Here is a 26061-nt window from a genome sequence, read left to right as displayed (position 1 = left end):
GTATTTGTATACTTAGAGCTTGAATAACAGAGTCTGACATAGAGTAAGTACTTAATACCTATCCCTCTATAAAATGAGGGAGTGGAGACTAGATTATTTCTGATATCTCTCCTTTGATTCTGTGTTCTTAAGTATGTTGGGCAGAGTGCAGTTTACCAGGTTTCATGTCCTTGCCTTAGGGCCACTCCTTTTACCACTTTCCCCAATCAAATCTACCTATACTTGCTCTGCCCCATAAGAATGGCAGATGTGCCTTGCACAGTGTTATCCTGGGAACCCTCAAAATGTTTGTTATCTCTCCAAAAAGATTATCCATGATAGTTTATATTTTTGCTATACTTAAATCTCTTTACAAAAGTTTCTTCTCATAGTGACTCCATAAGACAGACAGTGTAAGCCCCATTAGCCTCAGTTTCTGTATCTTTTTTTTTTTGTCATAGTAAGACCAATAGTGAATTTCAGCACTCCAGGCTTTTTTATATTTGAAATCACAAATTCATGAAAGTACAGATATATGCTCCTTTATCTTTTAACAGTTTAACATGTTGTCTTAAATAGCACTTAACTTCAATTTGGATAGCTCATCATCCCATCTGAACTTGAAAGTTGAAGATAACTGTGTAGAATGGGATCCAACTGGAGGAAAAAGTCAAGAAAATAAAGTAAAAGGAAAAGAGAATAAAGGCAGGTAAGGAACACCTATTTTTAATTTAATTTTTGAAATTGAGATTGCATTGCTGTGTCTCAATTTTACTTTAACATTTAATGAACTAGGTTTGCTTTTCATATGTGTAAATTAAATATGCACTTAGTTATTTTTTACATTAATTTGTAGTGATATTAACTCTTTAACTAGTGGCGTTAATCAGCAACACTGCATGTCCACTGTGTGACGAGTACTGTACTAGGTAAGTATGATATTATTTTGCCAGGTATTTGAGTTTTTTGGTTCATATATTTTCATCACCTCCCTTTCTTCTGCTTATCTTTGCTGTTTATTTGCTTTAAAAATTTTTCAGTTTTCTGTTTTTTTAAATTGTTTTACAGTAGCTCAAATTGTTTAGAAGAAAGTTACTTGTATCATTCCCCCATTTTTCGATTTTGCAGTTGAAATATTTACCTGAAAGCTCTGCAGTGAATAAGACACTGTAACACATACTAGGCCAATTCTTATTCCTGGGTCAACTGTAGACACAGACTGTGTTTATAACCTTTAGGCTGCATATCATTGTGTTGTCACAAGTTGCCTGAATGATTTACAGATAGAGGTTTCTTACCCTCTGTTATGAAAATAAATGTTATTTGAACTGAAACAACCTTCTATAAATGCAGATTTTAGTTTTATTAGTAGAACAGTGAAAGTATTTCTCTGGAAAGTGGCCAATAATTTTATTTCTTTGTAAGTTATCAACTTTTTAAAAAAGTAGTAGTATCAGTCTCTTAATAATTGCTTATTTCTATCTGACAGTGCCCATGTTACTACACTGAAGAACAATAAAAGGTGATGACCTATATCTTTATGGTTCTAGGATTTAGTGTGTCTAGCTTGGCTGAAAAATTTGCAGTAATTTTCTTTTTAACACTTAGCAGTGTCTACATTAATAAGCAGAAGCCAATCCTAGCAGCCTTTATCAGCCAAAATATTGATCTAATGGATGTGTTGATAGATTGTTTTATAACTGCAGCTTTCGTTTTTGTAGGACAAACTACGTAACTAATTAACTTTAAAATCTCATAATAGTTTCTTTTTCCTAAACCTGATTTCTTGCATTCATTCATGCCTGGATTTTGATCATTGTTACTTTTGGAATGTCTTCTGTCTCATCGTAGTCAATGCATATAACATTATAGCTTTTAGTTGTATGTTAAACTTTTGAAAGTTTAAAAAATTAAAATTTGAAAGATGAAAAAATTTTTTGAAGTTTTATGTGGATAATATTGGCCTAATAGCAAATTTTCAGAATAATTTTTTTCTAAATTAAAAGGACAGTACGCTAGCTATCTAAAGAATAATAAAAAATAATTTCAGATGTAAAAAAGAATGATTTGCAAGGAAATTAAAAGTATGAAACAAATCTCTGTGGTAAAACAGAGAGATATGTTTTGAAGTTATCTTACCAGTTGATTGATTTGTTTATTTTTGGTAGAAGGTATTTTTCATTTTACTGTTTCATTATTGCAAATTGTTATAAACTGTTAAAGGCTGTTGGATTTCCTGGAAGATATCTAGTCTGAAGCAGTCACATAAAATTTTGGATGGCCATTTCAGGCTATATTATTTGCTCTTTTCTTTAAAAAAATTATTTTTGAAATGCAAATGGTTTTCCAAAATCTTCCATTTCTGTTTTGTCTGTCAAATGTTGCCTAACATAACTGCCTTTTGTTTGAAGTTAGCTGAAATTTCCTTAAGGAAGAAAACAAATCTGTTTTTTTGTGTCAGAAAGCAGAAACTGGAGAGCTTCCAGCATAGGTACACTATGAGCAGAAGGATGAAATGCTGATATGGAAATGTTCACTTTCCTTTATTTTCACTGAGATTGAGCCCTAATTCTGAGTTACGTTTATTTTTCATGCTTTCCCTAATTTTGTTTTCTGCTGGTAAGTATACTGTTTTCTTCTGATTATTAAATGCCATAGGCTTATTTTTTACCTAATGCTAAATGAAAATTTCACTTAATTTGTATGATGTTCTGTCACTGTTACATACGCTTAGTCTCTGAAGCTGAAAGATTCATAGAATTGTCATTTTCAGTCTTGTGACTATAAGTGGAGGTTGTGATATCTGATTTATTAACATCCAACCTGTAGATATCTTGTATGTATAAACTACTGGATTGTGTGTCACTTTACTTTTCCAGTTCTTTATCACTTACCTCAGTCAGCCTGTCAGTACAGATTTATTAAGCACCTACTAGTGCCAGAGATACAAAGAAAAGTAAAAAACAGTCCCTACCCTCATGGAGCTCACAGTCTAATGGGAGAGAGAGTGTGCAAACAACTATTTACAAATAAACTATACAGGTTAAATTGGAAATAATCAATAGAGGGAAGGCATTAGAATTAACAAGAATCAGGAAAGGCATCCTTTAGAAGGTAAGATTTTAGCTGGGACTTGAAGAAACCCAGGGAAACCAGGAGGCAGAGATTGAGGAAGGAGAAATTTCCAGGGATGAGAAACAGCTAATGAAAATGCCAGGAGTTGGGAGGGGGGGCGTATTGTTCAAAGAACAGCAGTGTTTGGTGGCCAGTGTCACTGGACTGGGGCTTATGTTTGTAGCAAATTATGTAGCAAAGAGCATTCCTCAAAACAAATGAGTTAACTAGTATATGTATTCAGCTTCATTTTATATCTGAGGAAACAGGTTTAAAAAGATTGAGCAAATCTGAGGAAACAGGTTTAAAAAGATTGAGCAAATTGTCCAAGCCAGGAATATCAAAGCTAAGACTTTGAGGATTTTTCACTGCAAGTCTAATACTAATTTTTTAAATTTAATTGTATCTGCTTTGTCTGTCAGTAAAAATTATATTCTGTATTGTTTTCTGTTATATTTCATTATGACAGTATAGCATTTCAGGTATATTGTAGATTGAATAGTCTTTGTGTGTTGTGTCCTGGAAGCCTATCAGCCATTTATAATAGTATTTTTTTAGGAAAATGTTTTCAAAGTTCTGACAAGCAAAGTGTAGCCAAACTTCTGAATTATTGTTTATTTGTAAGTGGGACTGGTTGAGAGAAGTTAAAGAGAGAGTGGGCTGTTGGGTTATAGGAAAAGCGGTTAGGGTGGAGGGAGAAGTGGTGTGAAGAGTGTAGGAATTTTGTTCACTTACTTTTGTAGATTTGAGAAAACTAGAAAAGATAGCAAAAACACAGACTTCAAAAAGATCCAGATAGACTAGAGCACTGGACTAGATTGAATGAAATTAAATTTAGTGCCTATAAATGTAAATTTTTAACTTTGTGGGTTGATTTCTTAAATCCAAGTACATGAAAGGAGAGGGGTGGCTAGATGACAATTCGTCTGAAAGAGATTGGAGATCTTGATGGTCTCCAGTATATGTCAGCAGTGGGGACACTAATGCATTGTTGGTAGAGTAGTGAATTGATCCAACCGTTCTGGAGAGCAATTTGGAATTATGCCTAAAGGGCTATAAATTTGCATACCCTTTGATCCAGCAATACCACTGCTGGGTCTGTATTCCAAAGAGATTTTTAAAAAAAGGGAGAAAGACCTACTTGTACAAAAATATTTACAGCAGCTCTTTTTGTGGTGGCTAAGAATTGGAAATTGAGGGGATATCCATCAATTGGGGAATGCTGAACAAGCTGTGGTATATGATTGTGATGGAATATTATTGTGCTGTAAGAAATGACAAGCAGGATGATTTCAGAAAAACCTGAAAAGACATATATGAACCGGTATAAAGTGAAGTGAGCAGAACCAGGAGAATGTTTTACATAGCAACAGCAGTATTGTACAATGAAGAACTATGAATGACTTAGATATTGTCAGCAATTCAATGATCTAAGACAATCCCAAAGGACTCATGATGAAACATGCTATCTGCCTCCAGAGAAAGAATTGATATTATCTGAATACAGACTGCAGCATACTGTTTTTCACATTTTTCACTTTTCTTCTTCATTCCTTCCTTTCTTATTCAAGTCTTCTTGTACAAAATAACTAATATGGAAATGTATTACGTGATTGAACATGTATAACCTATATCAGATTGCTTACCATCTCAGGGAGGGAGGAGGGAGAGAAGGAGGGATAGAATTTGGAACTCAAAACTTTTGAAAAAATGCTAAAAATGGTTTTAACATGTAATTGGAGAAAAAAATAAAATATTATTTAAAAATATATGTCAGCCGTGTATTATAATAGCCAAGAAGATGAAAAGCATCCTAGGCTGCCTTAGGAAGGACTTAGTGTCCATGAACAGAGAGATGATAGTCCCATTGGGTTCTGTCCTGGTCAGAGTTCACTTGGATCATTGTATTCACTTTCGGGTGCCTCATTTTAGGATGGACATTGATCTTCTGGGGAGACTGTTTGGAGTAGGGTAGGGTCTGAAAGAGCATGCTGTATCAGGATCATTTAGAGGAACTGAGGATATTTAGCCTAGGGAAAAGAAAAAGCCCAGGATATGGAGGAACATTAAAGATGTCTTTAGATATTTGAAAACCTTCATCCCACAGAAGAGATATTGTTTATTTGCTTGGCTCCAAAAGGGAAAACTAGGTACAATAGGTGGAAATTGTAAAAAATCATAATTTAAACTTCTTGTAAGGAAAAACTTCCTAACAGTCAGAAGTATCCAGAAGTACAATGGACTGCTTTGACAGATCATAGATTCCTCCAAGGTCTTCAAGAACAGGTCACATGACTTCTTGTCAGGTACATTATACTGGGATCTTCAGCATGGTCAGGCCACTTCTTTTGGAAGTTCCTCCTTGAGGAACTAGGCTCAGAGCCTTGAAGTATATGAGGAAGTCAGATGTCTAGAATGCAGTAGAGGAGAAAGAAGAGATGGCTTACCTGGGAAGAAGCCTTTTAACACCCTATTTCTCATCCATTCAAGAAACATTAAAGGAGCTCTACTGTGCACAAAACGCTGAGCTAAGTAGCTGAGGGAGACAATATGCTAAATGAGACTGATTCCTGACCTTAAAGAAATTCATAGTCTGGTACATTATTTCCTTACTTTTACATAAGACTTTATACATTATATATACATACATTTTATTTATACATGTATATATATGTATGTGTATGTATGTATGTCTATGTATATATATGTGTGTGTGTGTATGTATATATATTTTATTTTTTCTCTCCATTTTGTTTCACTCCCTCTCTAATCTATCCTTCATATAGCTGACAAATTAATGTTCCTAAAATACAGGTCTGTCCCTTTGATTCCACTTCTCAGCCTCTTCTGTGGCTCCCTATTGCCTCTAGGATAAAATATACATTCCTCTTCTTGACATTTAAAGCCCTCCATAATCTAGTCCCTAGTTGCCTTTCTAGTCTTTGTATTACTTCCCTTTTCACATGTTCTATTCCAGTATAACTATCCTATTAGTTTTTCCCCAAATTTAACATTAGATTTCTAGTCTCTGTGCCTTCCATAGATTGTTCATCATGCTTAGAACATTTCCTTTTAGAATCTTTAGCTTCCTGTAGGACTCTGCTTAGATTTCATCTCCTTATTGAAGTCTTTATGGATTCACTGAGTTGTTAGTGCTCTTTCTGTCCCTCTTTAAATTATCTTGTACTTAATTATCTGTTTTCGTGTTATATCCTCCCAACAGAATATAAATGCCTTGAGGTCAGGGATTGCTTCATTTATTGCTCTCTGTAGCCTAACACAGTGACTTGTAGATGGTAGACACTAATCACTTTTTGTCAAATTGAATTAAATTCTTATAACAAGACAGCCAGTGTTTATTAAGCACCTACCATGTGCCATATACAGCACATCTACAACACTGTGAAGAAGGTATTATAAATATTAGCCCGTTGTTACCAGCAGTATACAGCCAGTTCTTACTTAACATAACGTGACCCTTCCACAGACTTCCTCCTCCCTAATTTCACCTAGCCTCACTTTCTCTATGGCTATTTTTAGCCCCTACAGGCAGTGGCTAAAAGGACGTCTGATGCAGGGCTGTACTAGTAGTGCTATCTGCAGCATGCTGGGAAGTCATATTTGCCCAAAGCAGTTGTCTGTACTACCAGTGAAAGCCTCTAAATTGTAAGCCTAATCATATCAAGGAAGAGAGAAGTTACAAGGCTTTGTTTTATTTGACATTTGGGTAGAGGACAGAGAAGCCTGATATACAACAGTAGAATAGGAATCAAGGAAGGTATCCTGGGGTTCCAGAGGAAGAGTACAGAGATCTTAGCCCAAAAGACAGTAGTGATTCCATGTGGTTTACACCTAAATTGTCAAGGGACCCTTTTTCAACAATTTCTTCCTTCTAATACCCTGGATCTTCTCTTTTCTTCTCCATCTCTTAACCCTAGAATTCACTGCTGTTCCCCTTCTGGAATCTCTGCCTCAGGCTCAAGAGCAAGCATTCTTAACCTGGGTCCATGGACCTCTAAGAAGTCTGTGGATAGATTTCAGGAAGTCTGTGAATACGGGTGGAAGAAAAAATATACCTTTATTTCAATATTTTTGGTTTCCTTTGTAACTTTATGTGTTTTATTTGTTAATTTAAAACATTTGGAGAAGGGACCCATAAAATTCACCAGACTGCCAAAGATTTATGATATAAAAACCCTTGGCAGAGAACTACCATACCAATATCATGGAATTTGGAAGAGTCTGTACTGTCAGTAGGGCAGGGGGTTGGGTCAGATATGTTTCTGACACCCAAAGTTAAAACTTTGAGCCTTTGAGCATATTTTCCCATAGAAACATTGTTAATCATAGTGAATTGGTTTTGTTATACTCTTTCCATAGTAGTGTATGTCAGTCTACAAGTGTTTATTAACACTTTACTAGTCATTGAGGATACAAAGACAAAAATGAAAAAAATTCATTTCCTCGAAGAGCTTAGATTCTATAGGAAAACAATATGGGCACACATTCAACTACATTATGGCTTAATTAAGGCTTTTGTGAGTTGATATGGCCCAAAACATTTTTCATCCAGGAGTCAAATCTCTGGTGCTAAACCTTTTGAGAATTATCTAGGCTAGGGAAAGAGGAACCAAGAAGGCGGAGTAGAGGCAGCAACCCAGCCAAATTCTTCCAATATTCCCTTCCAAACATAGTTCCTCAAATCAGATTCTGGGCAGCAGAACCAACAAAAGGTGAGGTTGAGATATTTTTCAACCCTAAGAAAACTTAAGGAGGGGCGGGGCAGCTAGGTGTTGCAGTAGATGGAGCACTGGTCTTGGAGTCAGGAGGGACCCGAGTTCAAATCAGGCATCAGACACATAACACTTGCTAGCTGTGTGACCCTGGGCAAGTTGCTTAACCCCATTGCCTAGCAAAAAAAAAAAAAAAGAAAACTTAAGTGGTCAGCAGGCGAGGTCTGTGACACCTGAGTTGGGGGGTGGGAGTATGGGGCAGCCCAGAGCACAGCAGCAGTGGGCTTCTTTGGAGGCAGTTGCAGCAGCAGCGGTGGCATCTTAGGGAGCTCTCAGCTCAGAGATGGTAAGGGGGTTGGATAACTGGTCAGAAAGAGATTATAGGAGACCCTTTGCTGGCACTGGGTGAAGCTGCTACTGATTGACAGCTCTATTGCCCATACACAGTTCTGGGTCACAGTTCCAGGGTGGAAATGAGTGCTTGCGGTTGGTTATAAGGGAACAGTGGTCCTGGTTATAGTTCCAAGGCAGAGAGGACATTAGCACTTAGGGCTGTAGGAGAGCAGAGGACATGGTCACATGTGGTTCCAGGGCCAAGATGAGCACTAGCACTTGTGGCTATAGAGGAGCAGGAGCCATTCCTAGGTAAAGATCAGAGAATAGACCAGGAAAGCAATGATCACACTTCTCCCCAGATCACATCACCTTGGCAGCACCAAAAACTTACAGACACTCCCTCCCCCAAACTAGCTCTGAAAATGGCAGCATGGAAAACTCTGAAACTTGGGACAGTGCTTTTCCATTGCAAGCTGAACAGAGCCCAAATTGAATATAAAGTTCAAAGTCAAGAAATAGGCTCAAAAAATGAGCAAATAACAACAAAATAGAACTTGACCATAAAAAGCTACTATGGTGGCAAGGAAAATCAAGACACACACTCAGAAGAAGAAAATGAAATGATAATTGGACTCAATCCCAAGAAAAATTTCTGGAAGAGTTAAAGAAAGAGATAAGAGTCACAGAGGAAAAATTGGGAAAAGAAATGAGAGTGATGAAAGAAAATTATGAAAAGAGAATTAACAGTTTCATTTTTTAAAATAAGGCATGAAAAGTACTAAAAAAAAACCACCATATAAGTTTAACAGAGTTGGCCTAATGGTAAAGGAAAAAGTTCCTTGAAAAGCAGAATGAGCCAAATGGAAAAAGAGGTACAAAAACTCACTGAAGAAAAGAACTCCTTAAAAAAAAAAAGCAGAATTGGCTACATGGAAAAAGAGGTACAAAAACTCCCTAAAGAAAATAATTCCTTAAAAATTAGAATTGGGCAAATGGAAGCTAATGACTCCATGAGATATCAAAAAACAATAAAACAAAGTCAAAAGAATGAAAAAAAAGTATAGAAGAAAATGTGAAATATCTCCTTGAAACAAGTAACTGACCTGGAAAATAGATCTAGGAGAGAGAATTTTAGAGTTAGTGGACTATAAAAGTCATGATCAGAAAAAGAGCCTAGAAATCATATTTCAAGAAATTATCAAGAAAAACTGCCTTGATATCCTAGAACCAGAGGTAAAATAGAAATTTAAAGAACCCACTGATCACCTTTAGAATGCAGTCCCAAAATGAAAACTCCCAAGAATATTATAGCTAAATTCCAGAGCTCCCAGGACAAGGAGAACATTTTGCAAACTGCCAGAAAAAAAACAGTTCAAATATTGTGGAGGCACAGTCAGCATAACACAAGAGTTAGCAGCTTCTATATTAAAGGATTGGAGGGCTTGGAATATGATATTCTGGAAGGCAAAAGAGTTAGGATTACAGCCAAGAATTACCTACTCAGCAAAATTGAGTATAATCCTTTAGGGGGAAAATGCATATTTAATGAAATAGAGGACTTTTAAGCATTCCTGATGAAATAATCAGAGCTGAATAGAAAATTTGATATTCAAACAAGACTCAGGAGAAGCATAAAAACGTAAACATGAAAGAGAAATAAAAGACTCAATAGAGTTAAATTGTATACATTCCTATATGGGAAGACAATACATGTAATTCTTTTTTTAAAAAAATCTGGTCCAGAAGGATTTAAATTTTTTTAATGTTCATTTTTTAAAATAAAATTTTGAATTCCAAATTTCCTCCCTAAGATAATAAGCAGTTTGATATAGTTTATATATATAATCAAATACATGTAATTCTAAAGACTTTATCATTATTAGGGCAGTTAGAAGCAATCTGCATAGATAGAGGGTATGGATGTGAGGCAATTATGTTGAAATGATCTCCAGAAATAATGAAGGGGTGAGAAAAGAGGATGCACTAAGTGGAGGAGGAGGGAAGAGTTAGAATGGGGGACATTCTCTCACATAAAAGAGGCACATAAAGAAGAGCTTTTACAGTAGTGGGGAAAATGGGAGGGTGTCAGGCAATACTTGAACCTCACTCTCATCAGAATTGGTTCCAGAAGGGAAGACTACATTAAGTTGAGTAGAGAAATCTATCTTACTTAACAGGGAAATAGGAAGGGAAGGGGATAAGACAGTTCTAAAGGACTCATATTATCCACCTTCCAAGAGAGAACCAATGAGTTGAGTCAAATTAAATTATAATTTTCTCACTTTATTTTTCTTGCATTTTTGTGATTTAGATAATATGGAAATATGTTTTGCCTGATTTCATATGTGTAATTGATATCATATTGCTTGCCTTCTCAGTGGTTGGGGGAGGGCTAAGAGGGAGGGAGAGAATTTAGAACTCAGAATTTTTTTTAAAATGAAATGGGAATAATGATGAAAAATACATTGGAAATGGGAAAGAGGTAATGGGGAGAAAAAATAAGTGTTGTTAATTTAAAAAATGAACATCAAAAAAGATTTCTCTCTCACACACACACACACACACACACACACACACACACACACACACACACAGAGGAATTTGCTAGGCTGCTTTTTGGATTACCAGATCTATATTGAAGACCATTCTTGCTTAGTAAAATAGTAAAACTTGCCTTGCCGAATATAGCTATCGAAAACCCAAGCTTAGTTATGTGCCACCAAAGCTTTTAGGAATTTCGTGGAGGATTTTTTTCTAAGGATGGAGGAAGGGTTTGGATTTCTTTCACCAGATAGGCAACTCCATGTGTGGAAACTTTCTCCACTAATGCAGATCAGCAGCTCATCCATTTACAGTTTTAGAAATGAGGCTGGACTTCTGTGAGGGTCAGTGACTTGCCTGTGTTCACACCCTGTATGTGTCAGAGGTAGGCCTTGAAATCAAGGCTTTCTGGAACACACCAGAATGGCATTGTCCACTATGCCATACTACATTTCTTAGGGGAGGATAGCATATTGAAATGTTTTTACTTTAGTTTTTCTCAGAAAAAAAAAACCCTGGCAATGTTTATGAGGAAGAGTCCTATCACTTTTAAGTTAAGCACCAAGAATATAATTTTAAAGTCATGTAGTATAATCTAAAGCAATCATGATGATAATTTTTGAAATTCTTTGGAAGCATTAACAAATCTATTTTCTTTCTAATTGTAGGCTTGTATTTTTGGAATTATGTCAGAGTTTTTGGAAAATTAGGAGAGTAAATAGTAAATTATATTGCTCCCAGAGATTTGGTGGGATCTTAAATTACCAGTAGTCCAACTGCTATAGAATAAAATTTGGATCCTTTGCATTTGATTAACTATATAATTTTTAGGTAGATTATTTTCTTCTTTCTGGGTCTCAGGTTTTTTTATTTGTAAAATAAGTAGGTTATACCACATGATTTCTAAGGTTTATTTCAGCTCTATATTTTATGAGTATTTTGCACAATCTTGTTTCACATATAGCATGCTTCTGCAGCATGTGGGTAAGGCAGCTGTTTATATATTTAGCTTTAAAAAGTCTTCAAGGTAATTTGACTAAGAATTGGTTACTTATCCCCATAATGAAAAAGAACCTGGTGCATTCTTACTTTGATGGATCTGTGATCTCATCCATTTCTGCACTCCCTCAAATCATGCAGGCAGCTATCATAATGTCTTGAACATACCCAGTCTCATATTTAACTTATAAATATTTAAAATCTAGTTGCCAAGGAAGTGTCTTTAGTTGTTATTGTTCAATTTAAAAGTGAATTTGCCATCTTTTCTTCTTTTACTTTTGTCTTTGTCTTTTTCCATCTTGTTTCCTACTTCACCTTTCTGACATGAATCTAAACTTTTGTTTAGTCTGCATAATAACAGTTGTTTTTACCTGCTTTGTTTTGAATGATTTTTATTTGAATGGTAATCATTGTCATGTTAACAGTTCTGACCAACTAAAATGATGCTAATGAGCATAACTGAAAACCTTTCACATAAATAGTTTTATACCACGCTTTGATATTTTGTGCTTTATCAAGCATCCTTGTCCTAGATTTTTTTTTCTGTTCCTGTTTTGTAGAAGTGGTACACCATCACCTAAACGGACTTCAGTGGGCTCCAGACCATCATCTATAAGGGGCAGCAGAGATCGTTTTACTGGTGAATCATACACAGTATTGGGTAGGGTAAAACTTCAGATTTTATCGTGTTTTAGATAGGTTGGAAGCAGTATAAACAAACTAATGGTCTTTCCACCCAGGTAAAATTGGACCTAGACATTTGCATGTCAAATGTATAGCTTTTTAGAAATGTCCCATTACAAATCCTCAGATTTTGTCACCTTTACATCTCAAATTGACTTACTGTCTCTTTAGAAAATTACTTCTGGAAATTATACAGTGTTGCATATATTTCCAAAATAATGTTCAGGAGGTGCTTATTGCACATGGTCTTAGATTTGTTAATAGTGGAAGAGTTCTGTTGCAGTTATTTGTAGGAAAACTATAGTTAGCAAAAGTCAAGTTGTTGTTTGGGATTGTATTGAGGGTGTTCTTTGTTGGACATATTTAGTATATATGCATTGCCATGGTTATTGCCCTGTAATCAAGATTATGCAACTAGAATGTTTAAGTATTTTTTTAAGGAATACAAGTCCTACAAAAGAGTCTTTTTCTGGAAGATTTTTTACAATAAATTCACCTCCCTAATCTTTTGCAGGAGACACTGCCATTGAAAGTGGACAACACTATTGGGAAGTCAGAGCCCAGAAAGACTGTAAATCCTACAGCGTGGGACTAGCATATAAGACCCTGGGGAAGTTTGACCAGTTGGGAAAGACAAACACTAGTTGGTGTATCCATGTCAACAACTGGCTACAAAGCACCTTTGCAGCAAAGCATAACAATAAAGCCAAAGCTTTAGATGTGGTTGTTCCTGAAAGGATAGGAGTGTTTTGTGATTTTGATGGAGGTAATTTTACAACTTCATAGTCACTTTTTTCAGAGAAATCCTTAATAATGCCTCTTAAACTACCTATAGCTATAGTTATATTACTACAATGATAAGAAAACCTGGGTCCTAGTCACAAACTCCATAGGGATATATTGGAAGACTTCTGAATATGGCAGGAAAAGTGGTGGATCTCCCAGAGCTTGATGGAAGTGCAGTGTTTTACATTTGTTCAAAGGATGTCTGACCAAACATTTCTCTTTAATTCAGAAATGTAGCATGGCATAGACGAAAAAAAAAAAAAACATTGATCTTGAAACCAAAAAGGATCTGCGTTTGAATTTCTGTGTTAACGTTTATTAGCTATGTGAGTCTGGGCGTGTCACTTAACTTTTCTGGGCCTTGGTTCCTTCAGCCACAAAAATGGAAGTAACAGCATTCCTCCCTTATGAAAATCTTATACATAAAGTGTTTTGTAAAGCATAAAATGTACTAAAATGCAAGCTGTAAAACTCTTAGAGTTAAAAGGGATTTAAGAATTCATCTAGTCTAGTTCATTCGTCCTATGGAAGCATTAGTTCTGTAGTCTCTCTGACAGACAGTACTTTTTCTAAACCTGCAGTGTAAACGCTTTTTGCTATATAAAGCAGAGAAGATAGAGTGAGGACTTAGAACCATGACTGTAAGGATCAAAAGAGCCAGAAATGTTTAAACTGATAATTAATTATTTTCTACTTGCTTTATTGAATATTTTTGGTCTAAATGCTTAGAATTGTCCTGTTAATAATTCAGTTCAACTATGCTTCAATGTATTTTAAAGTATTACATGTGTAGAGATTTTTTTCATGCTTTAATATTTTATAATTTACCAAGTATCATTGAGCAGAACGAGGGATTAGGTCTTTCATATACTACACATTGCCTGTATCTCATCTACTATGTTCATTTCTTGCCTACTCCCCTACTTCCTCCCTAGAGGGCCCATTCAAAATCCTCTGGAGAGGGCTTAGCTTGAGTTCAGAGTCACTTCAACTCCTCAACTTCTCTCATTTCACCCCTTCTCAAAAGTATCCTTGCATGCACATGCATGCACACACACACACACAAAATAAAGGAAGTTGTCAAGCTGGTTTTATAACTTCAGTATAAGGATTGGCTCTAAGGTATGGAGGGTTGTGATACAGAACTAGGCACAGTCTTAGCTAGATGTACCCTCCTTTCCCTTTTGAGAGTGGGCAACAGAATCTTTGGGGGAATGCAGTACTATTACTAGTGGCTACAATAATGTACTTTACTTTGTGGGTGATTTGCAAGATTTGAGAGATGGTAAATATGTATGCAATTTTCATCTTATATGTTGATTTTAGGACCTAACCACTGTGTGTAAAATATAAAGTTATTTGGGGAGGGGGAGTGCTAACACCTGGGGGGAAATCCAAAAAAGGTCTCTTAAAGTAGGTGCCACTTGAGCTGAACCTTAAGGAACCTTAATTCTAAGAGTCAGAGGTGAGAGATAGGGAGAGCACTTCTGGCAAGGGAGTCAGCTTGTGGAGATAGGTGATGGATGCCATGTACAAAGACCAGTAGATAGACCAGGTTGATTAGAATATGTAAGAAGAAATACTATATACTCAGCTTGGAAAAATAGGTTGAAACCAGATAATGAAAGACTTTAAATGCCAGTGAGAGAAGTTTATGTTTATTCTAGAGGCAGTAAGGGAGCCACTGAAGCTTCTTGAGCAGAGGAATGATAGAATCAGACTTTGCTTTAAGAATGTCAATTTAACAGCTATGTGGCAGATGGATTAGAGAGAAGAAAAGATGTATGTAGAGAGACAGGCGATAATTGCAGAAGCTCAATCTGGAGGTGATGCGAGCCTTAACTAGGAGGGATGTGAATAAGGAGAAGGATATGGATTCGTGGAAAGTTGAAGATGTAGACTTGGCAAGACTTGGCAATTGATGTGGATTGGGAGAGTATAGTGAGTGATACTGAAGAATTGCAAGTTCTCTCTGGATGAATGGTGGTGCCACGCACAAAATTTGTCAGGTTAGTAAAGAAGAATAGGTTTAGGAATCAATGGGAAAGGATTAGTCATCAAGATAAGTTATGGACATTTTGATTGTGAGGTAGCTATGGGATTTACAGACAGAGATGTACAGCAGTCACTTGGGCACATAGAACTGGAGTTCAGGAAATATATGAGTTTTGGCTGTATGTGGCGGGGGGGGAGGTTATGACTCATAGATCTACACATTTGTCTTTACCCTCTCCCCCCTGAACTTCTGTCCCACATCACCAGCTGCCTATTGTATAGTGTAACTAGATATCCCAGAGGAATTTCAAAATCAACATATCCAAAACAACTCATTATCTTTCCCTCCTCTCCCCCCTTTAAAACTTCCCTATTTCTGTTCTTCCTTACCCACATATACGTCTTCTGATTTTGTGTTCAGCATTTTATCTGCTGTGGTTTAACATGTTAATTTTGAGGTGATAAACATGCCCTTTAGGAATGAATGAAAAAAGCATTTACTAAGCACTTACATGTGCAAAGCTCTGTGCTAAGTGCTAGAAATACAACTAAATAGTCAGAAAGTCCTGTTCTCAGGGAGCTCACAGTCTGTAGGGGGAGACAACTAATACAGAAGGCTTCAGCTACAAGTCATATGGAAAAATTCCATGTTTCTTTGGGTGCAATGGCAAAGCAGATGATAATGCCTCTTCTTTTATGTCATTTCACTGATAAAATCATGTCTGATTTTGATATTGAATCATTTGACATTGTCAGGGACTTTCGTGGGAAGAACTTTCTTTTCTGGGTCTTTAGTAGCGGTGGCATTTGTAGGAGCAGCTGCCATCCTATATCTCTATGGTACTTGCTTCCTGGAAGATGGCTGTGGGCACTGTGCTGAAACATTGATCTTCCCAAGGCTTTTGGATTTAGGGTTTTAGACTTGCCTGGCATATGCTGCCTCCTGTCTTCCCCTCAGGATGTCTTATTGCTTCAGGTAGGCTGGCAAACCTATTTTTTAGATAGTCAAAAATATGGTACCTAGGTGAGAAATTGGGATTCAAGATGTAGATTTGGAATTTGTTAGTTTGAAGCCATGAGATAGATGAGGTCATTCTGATAGAATAAAAATGTAGGGAGATGAGAAAGTAGAGGACAGAGCTTTGGGGGGCCAGGCACTCTCAGGGGCTGAGAGTAGCAATAAGAAAAGCAAGGGGAATAGAAGCAATTGCTTTCTAAATAGGAGAAATAGGAAAGTGTAGTGTCATGAAGCCAAGGTAAGGAGAATTTCAAAGAGGAGGGAGTGGCAATCAGTATCATATGCTCTAGAGGGGTTGAGTATAATTGCTTGCCAGCTAGAACAATAATAAATAAAAAGGCTTTCAATCTTGTCTCCTTCCAAATGAGACGGAAGAAACTTTTTTGAATACCTATTCCTGTGTCCATTACTGTACTAAGTTCTATGGGAGATATAATAGTTGATAACAAAAATAGAAGACTTCTTTCAAGGAACCTATTGTAAAGGGAAAAAATGTTAAAATAAGTAGAGTAATTTTATACAGTATATGAAGACACTTGGAAGTCAGCATAAAGCAGTGGAAAAGGCATTGAATTCAGAGCAGTAGGCCTGGGTATTAGTCATAGTTCTGCCACTGATTGGCTATGTGACTCAGTTTCTTCATTTGAAGAAATGAAGCATTGGATTGGATGATCATGTCGAATCCCTTTTCAGCTCTTTCTGTGAATACTTTTTTGTTGTTGTTGAGTCATTTCAGTCATGTCTGACTTTCTGTGACCCCATTTTGGTTGTTTTTTTGTCAAAGATACTGGAGTAGTTTGCCATTTCCTTCTCCAGCTCGTTTTACAGATGAGGAAACTGAGGCAAACAGGGTTAAATGACTTGCCCAGGGTCATATAGCTAGTAAGTGTCTAAGGCCAGATTTGAACTCAGGAAGATGAGTCTTCCTGATTCTAAGCCCAGTGCTCTGTCCACTGTACCACCTAGCTGCTCCATGAATCTTTATAGTCACTGTCATATTTAAGAAATGAGCATTGCAGTCTAAGGATAATGAAAGGGAAAGTTTCATTGAAGAGGTGTTTGGGGTTTTGTTTGGTTTTTAAGCTAAGATTTTAAATACAAGATTTGGATTGGTTGAGAATAAGAGGAAGGTGATGTCAGTTGGAAATAAGATGAAAAGAAGTGTATTGGAAATAAGAGTGTAGAGGGGAGGGAGGTGAATCTGGGTTATATAGATTATAAGGATTGGGTTTGAGGAGATGGTATCAATCGGTAAAGAAAATGACGGTTGAGTAGCTTAAGCCAGGAGACAATAATAGAGGACTCTTGAGCTAGGCTGAGAAGTATCCACTTAAATATCAGAGAAACTAAACAAGTTATGTCATTTTTTTCACATTCCCTTGCTTTCTTAATGTTTCTTCTTGTCTTATTTGTAAACACTGGCACTTGAAAGTGAGCTTAGAGTACAAGTGTTCAAGTAGTAAATTCTATAGTGAAATCACATCAGATTCTTAGGGACTTCAGATGTAAACATTTACTCAGATATTTTGCTATTGATATTTGCGACAGAAGGGCTGTCATTAATATTCAGAATCTAGTGCATTACAATTTTTAGAGAAATAATTTTATTGTTAATATGTATTTAATTTCCAGTATTAGACCATTATATTTTGAGATTATTTTCCTCCTGGTTCTTTTGGGGTTGGGGTTGGTTTTCTTTTTTGTAACTGAGTTTTTAAATTTTTTTTTTGTTTCAGGTCAACTGTCCTTCTACAATGCATCCTCAAAGCAATTATTGTATTCTTTTAAAACAAAATTTACACAACCGGTGCTCCCTGGTTTCATGGTTAGTATTTATATTTTCATTTGGCAACTTTAAGAAAAATAACTTGTGTTTCATTATTCAGTGGAGTAGATCCACTTTCTCTGTGATACATGATTGTATCTATGCTGAGAGCATCGATTTTTAGTATTAGGCTAAGAATGTGTCCCATAAGTGACATTTATGTGTTTCTTTATCAGATCATAGTGATTTCAGCTTCCAGTTTGGGAGTGCTTCTGAACATTCCTGAAAATCCTGTTACTATTAAACTGCCTACCTGTTGCCATTTTCCTGCCTTCTCATTTTCTTCACCTTTTAGGCCCTGTTATTTTAAAATGTTGGGTTCATCATGGGCCTAGAATCCACCACAGTAGCTCCAATTCTGTCAAAAACTGCTCCCATTGGAATGACTCATAATCTGCTTCTTAACTTTGCTCTCAGGGAACTATTCTATAGAATTCTTCACCTGTGTAAACATAGATAGTCTTAGCTCTCAAGGCACTAACCTTCTGATTGCCATTTCTCACAGTGTAGTTTAAAAAAAAGTGTTACTGTGCTTTTTTAAAAAAAAATTTAAATCTTAATTGATATCTTTGGTTTTTACATAACTTTCATTTCTGAATATATCTTCTTCTTCCCCTCTGTTCATTGAACCATCCCTTGCAACAAAAAAAGAAAAAGAAAAGAAAGCAGTTCAGCAAAAATTTGACACAGACACTCCCTCCCCTGATTAAATGAGTCTGACAGTATCTGTAAAGAAGGGAAGTTGGTATATTAGGGACAGTTTTGGTCATTATAATTACATAATATTTTGTTTTACAAATTCTTGCCATTTATATTGGTGATTGTGTTTATTATTTTTCTGTTTCTGCTAGCTTCATTCTACATGAGCTCCCATAAAACTTCCCATGCTTCTCTAAATTCTTCATATTCGTTGTTTCTAATAGCACAATAATATTCCATTATACTTTGGTACCAGAATTTATTTAGCTATACTTGACACTGTGAATGTTTACTTTATTTTTCTTTGCTACCACAAGAAGCCTACTATGAATATTTTGGTGTGTATGAAACTTCTTTGGAGCATATATCTAGTAGTGTAATCTATGTTCTAGTTACATTTAGAGGCTGGCAGAGAACCTACTAAAACTACAGTTCTGTTTCCTAGAAGCAAACCCTAGAACAGTAATCCAGTGTTCAAACTGTTCTTAATGGTGACAGCCAAGTAGAGTATCTAGGCCATTGTGATGCAGATCGAGCCAAAAGTTCTTGTGTAGTAAAGGTGGTTGTTGTTTTTAAACTGGACTGTGTCGTGTATTGTTATAGTGCCATCAGTTTTTTTCAGGGTCTTCTCCCTCTAAATATGCTGTAGCCTAATGTCCCATAAAATTCCAAATGATGATATCCAAGAAGGGCAATATGTTGAATTAATAAAGGCTGTTTTGGTAGGGGGAGTAGGGAAAAGAGTTTTCATGCATAAGATTCTTTTACGTGTTAACATCCTCATCTTGACCTTTCTTATATCATAGTCATTAAGATTAGAATCTTCTAAACTTTTCTAAAACTTTAGTTGACTTTTTAATTCTTACTCTGTCATCTAACATTAGCTATATATTGTATAATTTGCAAATATAATCAGGTCATAGTTTGTAATTTCACTGTGTCATTCATTAAAATGTTGATTAACACAGAGCCAGTGTCATATGCCTGGGGCATTACACCAGAGATATCCCTTCAGATTGATATCAGACCTTTACTAACTAATCTTTCGGTCTGGTCATACAATATATTTTGAATCCACCTTGCCCATTATCTAGCCTGCATCTCTCACACAGTGGTTCATGTAGTGCTGTTTATGTGAGAATGTTTACCAAAAGATCACTGAACTACAATATTGATGTATTTTTGTGGATTTTTGTATATTGTTCATTTGTTTTGCATAAATTTGATGTCAGAAAAGCCCACTTTTTAAGATCATTAATCTATACAACTATACCAGGTTATGGCATGATTTCTTGATGGTTTCCTCTTTCCTATATGTTCAAATTTCAACTAGAATTAGATGTCTATGAATAGACACATCTATCTGTATATTAGTACCTATATTTCCTTTTTATTCTTTTGTCAAATACCTTGTAGAGAGAATGTGTAAAATTCTATAAAAACATACTTTAACAAGCATGAATATAGATTTGATTGAAATGAAAATTTGTAATATTATGGGAATAATTTAAAACAATCTCATTGTTTTGTTTGCCATTAAAAATTTTCTCATTAACATAGTTAATGAGTCCTGTTAGTTCCTATCAGCCAGGGAATTTTCTAGTATCTTAACAATTGGATGAAGATGTCTTGTTAAAACATGAGTTGGGTGACAATTTGTTGGAGATGTTGTAGAGGGGATTTTAATTCACAAGTGAGTTATTCTAGGTGACCTCTGAGGATGATTCTTTATATCTAGGGTATGGTTTTTTTAAACCTTTTTTGTGAACAACTATCTGTTAAGAGAATGTACAGCATATGTAGTTTTTAAATAAACGTATTTTTAAATAAAGTCTCTTGGCTAAAGTGAAGAACACTAATTTCACAGTTGAGGATTTTACAAGCTAGAGTCTTAGTAGAATATCTGTTTTACTGTTTTCAATAAATGTTTAAACAACTAATGATATAATTTATGTTACCAGTCCTCAATATCTCTTTAGAGCAGGGGCTTTTAACTTTTAAAAAAATAATAATTTATTTCCCCCCAATTATATGTTAAAACAATTTCTAATATTTTTTAAAGTTTTGAGTTCCAAATTCCATCCCTCTTTCCTTCCCTTCTCCTTCCTTGAGATGGGAAGAGATCTGATATAGCTTATATATATGCAATCATGTAAAACTTTCCGCATTAGTCATTTTGTATAGGTTCTTAACTTTTTTATATGTCATGGACTCCTTTGGAAGTCTGACAAAGCATGGACCCCTTTCTTATAATAACATTTTTAAATGTAGAAAATAAAATATATAGTATTACTAAGGAAAGGAATTGTATTGAAATTCAGTTATCAAAATATTTCTTTAAAAACAAATAAACAAGAACAGCGAGGTGGCATTGTGGATACAGCACCGGGTCTGGAGGCAGGAAGACCCAAGTTCAAATGTGGCCTCAGACCAGACACTTAACACTTACTAGCTGTATGACCCTGGGCAAGTCACTTAACCCCAGTTGCCTCACCAAAAAAAAAAAAAGTCCACAGGCCATAGATTAAGAACTTCTGTTTAGAAGTACCCTTGTTTAAATGTTTTTCATCATTAGCTTTAACTTTCTATGTATATTTTCATTATTAAGTTCTTTTGACTTTCATCTGCATTTGTTTACTAGTCTGAAATTATGTCCATTTTAATTATTAATTAATAAATCCATTTTAATTTTCATTAAATATGCATGAATTCAAGTTTGTAGGGGTTACTAGAAAATGAAAAGTGACAAAATCTATGCTTTTCATATATGTTCCCTTCCCTCAACCAGCATAATTTGCAATTTAGTAGTGTAACTAAAGTATTTTTTAGAAGATCACAAAACGTTTCTGATCATTAGTCAAATAGTGTAGAAAAAACTTTTGTAACAAGTTTTTTAAATTGAAGAAAAATCACTTTGATAATAGAAGTTTCTTAAATAATTCAGTTCAAGGAATATTAACTGCATACTGGGACCAGGTCACTGTTATGAGACACTGATCTCAGACACTTCTCTGCCTATGAACATCTGTCATCATTGATACCTTATGCATAATTTGAGTGTAGAGAACTCATGATACAACCTTACTTAGGGTTAAAAGGCCTAGGATAATAGCGATAGCCGTGGCTTATGCCTTAGTCACAAGTTCTAAGGCTTTCTAGAAGCTTTATATATGCTGTTCCACAAAATCTTAGCCCTCTTCCATTTCTCTTCTTGCTATTTTGCTGGGATGATGAAAGCAACTAAGTTTCATTTCCACACACCTCTATTTCAGGCTAGTACCAATAACTACTGTTTATAAAAAAAATGAACTAATTTCCTATGTTACTCCAGGACTCCTGCACAAAAGACTGTTTTATTATAATATTTGGCAGCAAATGATATTAGTGTGTTGTTTTGATTTTTCAAATGAATTTTTAAAAAGTTTTGACTTAATTTGAAATCTGACTGCAGCTGTTCTATAATCTTTTCTAGGTCTGGTGTGGTAGACTTTCTTTGAGTACTGGATTACAGGTTCCAAGTGCTGTGAAAACACTACAGAAACATGAAAACGGAATGAGTGGTTCAACTAGCAGCCTGAACAATGTTATGCAGTAATATCACCTCAAGAAATGTTTACTTCTATTTTTATTTTGGTGTTTTTTTCTGTGCAGTTTCTAATCACAGATGCTTATGAGCAATGGATTAACTATTTGGGTTTGCTTCCCTCTGCTGCTTTTAAGGCCTTGATACTGTTAACATTAAGCTCCTGGAATGAAGTATTAGCAGGAACCTACTGTGAAATCCTATAGAAGCAGTTATAAATATTAGTGATTGACTTTCTGAACAATAGATGAAGGTGAAAATGACAGTGTCTTTTTATTTTAGAAGAAAACTGATTTTAGTTTTCTAGATATTTTGTTGGTTCTTCTATTTGTTTATACATAGAACTCCAAAAGCAGGAATAGCCTTGGTTAGGAAGGTTTACCACTTAATTGACTAAAATAATTTTTCAGCTTTCCTATGCTTTTCTTTTCAATTTAATTTTGTGATTCTTTAGAAAAGAAAGACTTTTAGTTCCCAGACTGAAGCTTTAAACAACTTTCATCCCTTATAAGCTTTATAACATTTGAGACTGTTGAGAATGCCAAAAAAACTCTTCTACAGTAACTTTAACATTCCCCCCCCCCCGAATCTGGAAATGAATAGGGTTTTGGCTTTTTTTCTTCTTGCTTAGATCAGGATCCTCTTCCTTCCCTTTCTGTCTTCTTTGTGTGTCTATCCAAACTGGCACAACGCTAAGAGAAAATTTACATTATTCTTGTGACTTGACACAGATTGGACAGGTGAGTTTATAAACATTCTAGTTTAAGAGATTTCATTTTGCACTAGTTCCTATAATCTTCTACTTTGTAACATTAGTGGGGTAATACAGGGATTTTCTGTATCATGCTATGATGTTCAACTAGACTTCCTTTTATAGGTAGGTCAATTTGGACAATGGATGGATTTTTAAGGGCTTTTACATAATGTTTTCTGATATTATTTCCTGCCCAAGTTAAATCTGTAATAAATTTACAATTGGATTTTGAGGTATTTTATTGATTTAAGATTTTGTAGTAGGGTTAAAACAATGTATTAAACTCTGCAACCCATAAAACAAAATTATTTGTAAAGGCCATTCTAGTTCAAACTTGTATAAAAGAGGAGAAAAAAATTAATACACAAAGTGCTTGCTATTCATTCCTTTAGGAATGCTGTACTTGTTTTTTTTACTAAAATTATATTTACATGTGTTCACTAATAAAATATAAATGGCCTGAAATAGTTTATAAAAAGAATCCATACATCTCTGAAACAATTTTTACCTCTAATTATTTCAAATAAAACAATTTGGTGCAAATTCTTTTGTCCTTTATAGTCTAAAACAGGTACAACTCTTTGAGAGTTTATGTACACTTAATGACAGCATATTGAACACTGAATAAAAACAATGTCGAGGGCAAGAAAAATTATAAGGCAAAGTAAACTTGAAATATAAGTCCCTGGGAACTAAACAAAAATGGCAGCGAATGAAATAGTATATGGACTTTTTTTACCCACTTAAAAACCTGAGTACGTATTTTCCCTGGTTTTGAAATGTTGATTTTTTTTAACTTTTATTCTCATTTCAGATACCTTAGGGTGTTAGAGCCTTTCTCCCAGGAAGTTACCTTCTGTTCTTTAAACTCTTCTGTGTTGATCACTAGAGAAAGCATCATGCTTTACATATAGTATTCTCTCAGTAAAAGCATAGTACTTACATGCAGGGTGTCCTGTTGTACCCTCTATACAATGAATGTAAATAAAGGATATTTTCTATCTAGTGATGTAGTAGTAATAGAAGATAATGTAAGACCTGATGTCAGATGGTTTTAAGGATGTATAATAGTTGAGCATGAGGAAGACAAGGGTATTTTAAAATGTGAACATAGATAATCCTAGTTCTCAAAGCACTTTTCTTCTGGTTTCTTTCTATTTCTTTTGGCACCATTTGAAAAGAATGTACTATGCTTAACTTAATTTTGAGGGACTATGAGCAAACTTTTGAAACAACAAAGAATTTAGTTTCATTTGCCAAAAGCAAACCCTAAAACAAAAATCCATTGGTCAATCTGTTGTTTATGGAAGTGGCTAAGTAGAGTGTGTCTTGGTAGTTATTACACATAAAAAGCCAAAAATTCTTTTCTGATTTTTTTTACAAGAATGTCTCATTATGGTGATATCATTTGGCTAATTCAGTGCCTTCTAAATTTTCCCAGTGCCCCACACAGTTTTAACTGATAGTACTCAAGCCAGGGAACATTTTGTTGTATTACTATAAGGATTTATTTTAAAGGATGGGGATGGGAAGAAGGATTGGAGTATTTAAGGTTCTTGTATGTGTTAATGTCCTCATTTTGACACTCTTCATATCAAAATCATTGAGAGGAGAATCTTATAAATTTCCCTGGAAAAAGTTTACTATTGATAAAAACTTGTGTAATATCTAATTTCTCAGAGGATTTTTTAGTAAGAAAATGAATTTCATAAATCTAGGATCCTATTTCTCCCCTCACATGTAGAACACTTGCTATTATTACCTCTAGTATTACCATAAAATGTACAGTTAGGCTTTTGCTGTGCTTTTTAAAAAATTAAATTTAAAGTCCAGAATGTGTCTGTATGGATCTTTTATGAGTTCCTTTTCAGAGCTTCTTTTTAAATTGTATGCTCATTCTGGTCTTTATTTTGAAAACTGAAACAGGATTGATTTCTATATTGGAAATGTATGGAAGATGAACCAAAACTAATATATGAGGCATTACTAAATTATGTTATTTTAGGATCTCTTAGCCCCCTGAACTTTTAAATACCATTTCTGTTTTTAATAAACTAGAGAAAGAAATGAAGGAGTTGCCTTAAGCACTTTAGATAAGAACATTTTTAGATTGAAATTTGACACTCTGACCTATGTTATATGATTTCTAACTCTTTGTGCAAGTATATTCCTGTGCAGTATTTCATAATTATTTGTGTTGCTTGCACTTTGTCAGTTAATATAAATTGTTAAAGGATGCTTTAGAAGTTCCAGATGCTAGATAATGAATAAAGGCACTATTGAGACATATCTTTCTGGAGTTGGGATTTATTGGAAATTGATATACTGTTTGGACAAATAAACTGACTGGCATTATTTGAGTAAAGCTGGGATTGGTCAGCTTGAATACAATATGTAAGCAGCATTGCTTTTCCAAGTGTGATTGTCAAAAGTGACAGATGAGTTTGCTTTTATTTACCTATTTACAGAATTAAAGCATGCATAATGTCTTGTGACTTTGCTTTTGTGTCTAATCCTAGGTATTTTTAAAAAAATGAGGATAATTATTTTTAATGTAACAATTTAGATAAGGTTGATATTTTATCTCGTTGCTTTTTCCACTCTTTGTTCATTTTTTTTCTGTAAAATGAGTTACTGGTTAATTAATTTCTCTTAAAACAATATGAAATACCTAAATTTCTAGTAATTCTGGAAATGGAAAGTGTAGAATTACATGCTAGCTACACTATCATAAATCATATAATACCAGACTAAAAAGAAGTCTGATTTTTCAGTTCACATTTTTAGTATGTGTTTCTAAAACATATAAATTGCATTAGTTTTTAGGAAATTCCTTATAGCAAAGTACTTTCTTCATAGAGTCTTTGGTTGATTATTATTTTGCATTGGAAAAATTGCAAAATTATTATAAAACTGCTGTTCAGTTGTATGAAAAGGTCCTCACTTCCAAAATAGTATGAGTAATTCATTTTCATGTTTGAACAGAGTTGATGGAACTTTAAAAATAACTCATAT

General features: G+C 34.9%; 1 protein-coding gene across 6 annotated transcripts in view; it reads left to right on the top strand.

The window, feature by feature from the left end:
- The window catches only part of FSD1L (fibronectin type III and SPRY domain containing 1 like), an 87503-nt gene extending 61962 nt beyond the window's left edge, over positions 1-25541 (top strand). For 4 of the 6 annotated variants that reach the window (XM_021002208.2, XM_078152479.1, XM_078152480.1 and 1 more), the window contains 6 exons: positions 559-688; positions 1469-1501; positions 12263-12363; positions 12901-13152; positions 17922-18010; positions 22182-25541. In XM_021002208.2, the coding sequence (XP_020857867.1) occupies positions 559-688; positions 1469-1501; positions 12263-12363; positions 12901-13152; positions 17922-18010; positions 22182-22304 (728 nt within the window). In that variant the 3' untranslated portion in view covers positions 22305-25541. The remainder of the gene's footprint in view (positions 1-558; positions 689-1468; positions 1502-12262; positions 12364-12900; positions 13153-17921; positions 18011-22181) is intronic. The other 2 variants (XM_021002211.2, XM_021002210.2) reach the window with 2 other exon arrangements.
- Positions 25542-26061: the final 520 nt, after the last annotated feature.

This window comes from Phascolarctos cinereus, unplaced genomic scaffold, assembly GCF_003287225.1.
Source record: "Phascolarctos cinereus isolate Bilbo 61053 unplaced genomic scaffold, phaCin_HiC Scaffold_4;HRSCAF=312, whole genome shotgun sequence".
Taxonomy (NCBI): Eukaryota; Metazoa; Chordata; class Mammalia; order Diprotodontia; family Phascolarctidae; genus Phascolarctos; species Phascolarctos cinereus.
This window is presented reverse-complemented; position numbering and strand designations above follow the sequence as displayed.